General features: G+C 53.2%; 1 protein-coding gene across 1 annotated transcript in view; it reads right to left on the bottom strand.

Moving 5' to 3' along the window:
* The window catches only part of thbs4b (thrombospondin 4b), a gene marked incomplete at both ends in the record, with an annotated part of 19,191 nt that overhangs the window by 10,604 nt on the left and 6,059 nt on the right, over window positions 1–2,528 (bottom strand). The window contains 5 exons of the mRNA XM_084450716.1: window positions 272–349; window positions 799–936; window positions 1,571–1,722; window positions 2,007–2,058; window positions 2,167–2,249. Of these exons, the coding sequence (XP_084306842.1) occupies window positions 272–349; window positions 799–936; window positions 1,571–1,722; window positions 2,007–2,058; window positions 2,167–2,249 (503 nt within the window). The remainder of the gene's footprint in view (window positions 1–271; window positions 350–798; window positions 937–1,570; window positions 1,723–2,006; window positions 2,059–2,166; window positions 2,250–2,528) is intronic.

Raw genomic sequence — 2,528 nt, 5'->3', positions numbered from 1 at the left:
ACAGGTCTCTCCCTCCGTTATGTTACTGTATATGAACTATGTACTGCAGTCTCCCACAGCAGGATCAGTGAAGCACAGACATGATGTTTCACCAGCAGATTCCCAGATAGCAAGCGGATCTGGGCCATATACAGGCCAGATCTGGCCCTTGTGGCTTACTTCTGGCCCATATATGGCCCAGAATTATTACACATCCGCTTGCTATCTGGGTTGGAACAGATGGACAGGAAGGAAAGCTCTGGCAGGTGCAGCAGTTCCACGCGTGTCTCACCACTGAGTTGTGGCAGAGAGAGTTGGCTGTGCAGCCTCCACTGCTGTCTCCTTTACACTCGTCAACGTCATCGCAGACCTGGGAGAGAGAATACAACTAGTATCAAGGACTAGGAGACAGTAGAATACAACTAGTATCAAGGACTAGGAGACAGTAGAATACAACTAGTATCAAGGACTAGGAGACAGTAGAATACAACTCAGTATCAAGGACTAGGAGACAGTAGAATACAACTCAGTATCAAGGACTAGGAGACAGTAGAATACAACTCAGTATCAAGGACTAGGAGACAGTAGAATACAACTCAGTATCAAGGACTAGGAGACAGTAGAATACAACTCAGAATCAAGGACTAGGAGACAGTAGAATACAACTTAGAATCAAGGACTAGGAGACAGTAGAATACAACTAGTATCAAGGACTAGGAGACAGTAGAAAACAACTCAGTATCAAGGACTAGGAGACAGTAGAATACAACTTAGTATCCAGGACTAGGAACGGAGGCGTGTGATTGGCGGGCTGCTGACCTGTTTATTGGTCTGTGCGTAGATCACGCCCACCCCCTCCACGGCCAATCCGCTGTAGCCCAGGGGACACGCATCACAGCGGAACCCTGGGGCCATGTTCACACACTTCACACCGGGGAAGCACGGCTTGAACTGACACTGCAGGGAGAGATGGGAGAGGGAGGGAGAGAGGGAGAGAGGGAGGGAGGGAGGAGAGAGGGAGGGAGAGGGAGAGAGAGGGAGAGAGAGGGAGGGAGGAGAGAGGGAGGGAGAGAGGAGAGAGGGAGGGAGAGGGAGGGAGAGAGGAGAGAGAGAGGGAGGAGAGAGGGAGGGAGAGAGGAGAGAGAGGGAGGGAGGAGAGAGGGAGGGGAGGGGAGAGAGGGAGGGGGTAGGGAGGGAGAGAGGAGAGAGGGAGGGAGAGAGGAGAGAGAGGGAGGGAGAGAGGAGAGAGGGAGAGAGAGGGACGGAGAGAGGAGAGAGGGAGGGAGAGAGGAGAGAGGGAGAGAGAGGGAGAGAGAGGGAGGGAGAGAGGAGAGAGGGAGGGAGAGAGGAGAGAGGGAGAGAGAGGGAGAGAGGGAGGGGAGAGAGAGAGGAAGGAGAGGGAGGGAGAGAGGGAGGAAGAGAGGGAGGGAGAGAGGGAGGGAGAGGGGGAAGGAAAGAAAGAAGAGGGGAGAGAGGGAGGGAGAGAGATGCTGACTTTGCTAAAAAAAAACAAAAGCTCTTAGGTTTCTCTCTCTCTCTCTCTCTCTCTCTCTCTCTCTCCACACACACACACACACACACACACACACACCTCGTCCACATCATCGCAGCTGAAGCCGTCTCCCGTGTATCCGTCGGGGCACGGCCCGCACTCCACCCCGTCCGCCGTCTCCATGCACATGTCGTCACGGAAACAGACGCCCGGGTCGCACCTGGGTTTCATGACCTCGGTTCCTCCCAGCCCTGCGTAAACACAGCAGGGGGGCGAAATCACAGCCGCGCTAAGCCCGCCTCCCGGTCACCGCGGAAACATGTTCCGCATTATGACATCATAATGGAGCTTCCAGGGGAAACGCTTAGCCGTGCTTAGCCCGCCTCCCGGTCACCGCGGAAACACGTTCCGCATTATGACATCATAAAGGAGCTACCGGGGGAAACGCTTAGCCGTGCTAAGCCCGCCTCCCGGTCACCGCGGAAACACGTTCCGCATTATGACATCATAATGGAGCTACCGGGGAAACGCTTACCGCAGGCTTGGCACTCGGAGATGGTGTTCCGGAGAAAAGACGTCTCTTTGACCTGAGGAGGGGAGAATGTTGTTTTACACGGGGTCAGGGGTGATACGTGGTCGGGGGTCGAGGGGTCGTACGGTTTAATGGGTCTCAGGTGAGCCGTTACTGCAGTTACCTGCTGAATGAGGACGTCTTTCAGTTCGTTGATCACCTTGGTCAGCTCCAACATCTGATTGGACAGCTGCTTGGTGTTGACCCCTGTGTAAGAGAACAGGATTGGGAACCAGCCTGGAGGTACTCTTAAAAAAAGGTTCTCCCGTGGTAAAACTCCACTGGTTGTACCTGGAGCCCAAGAAAGGTTCTAAACGGTTTTTTTCAGAGGGTTCTCCCCAATGGATAACTCACTGAAGAACCTTTTATGGTTCTCCATAGAAGAGACTGTGTTGACATTTGGTCTGTGTCATATACAGTAGCTTATACTTCTGTACTGATGGAAGCCATGTTGTTCTGACATCATAAGCTATTCAACAGCAGACC

This window comes from Borostomias antarcticus (genome assembly GCF_949987555.1).
Source record: "Borostomias antarcticus genome assembly, chromosome: 2".
NCBI lineage: Eukaryota > Metazoa > Chordata > Actinopteri > Stomiiformes > Stomiidae > Borostomias > Borostomias antarcticus.
Note: the sequence above shows the minus strand (reverse complement) of the source record. Positions and strands in the feature narration are given on the sequence as shown.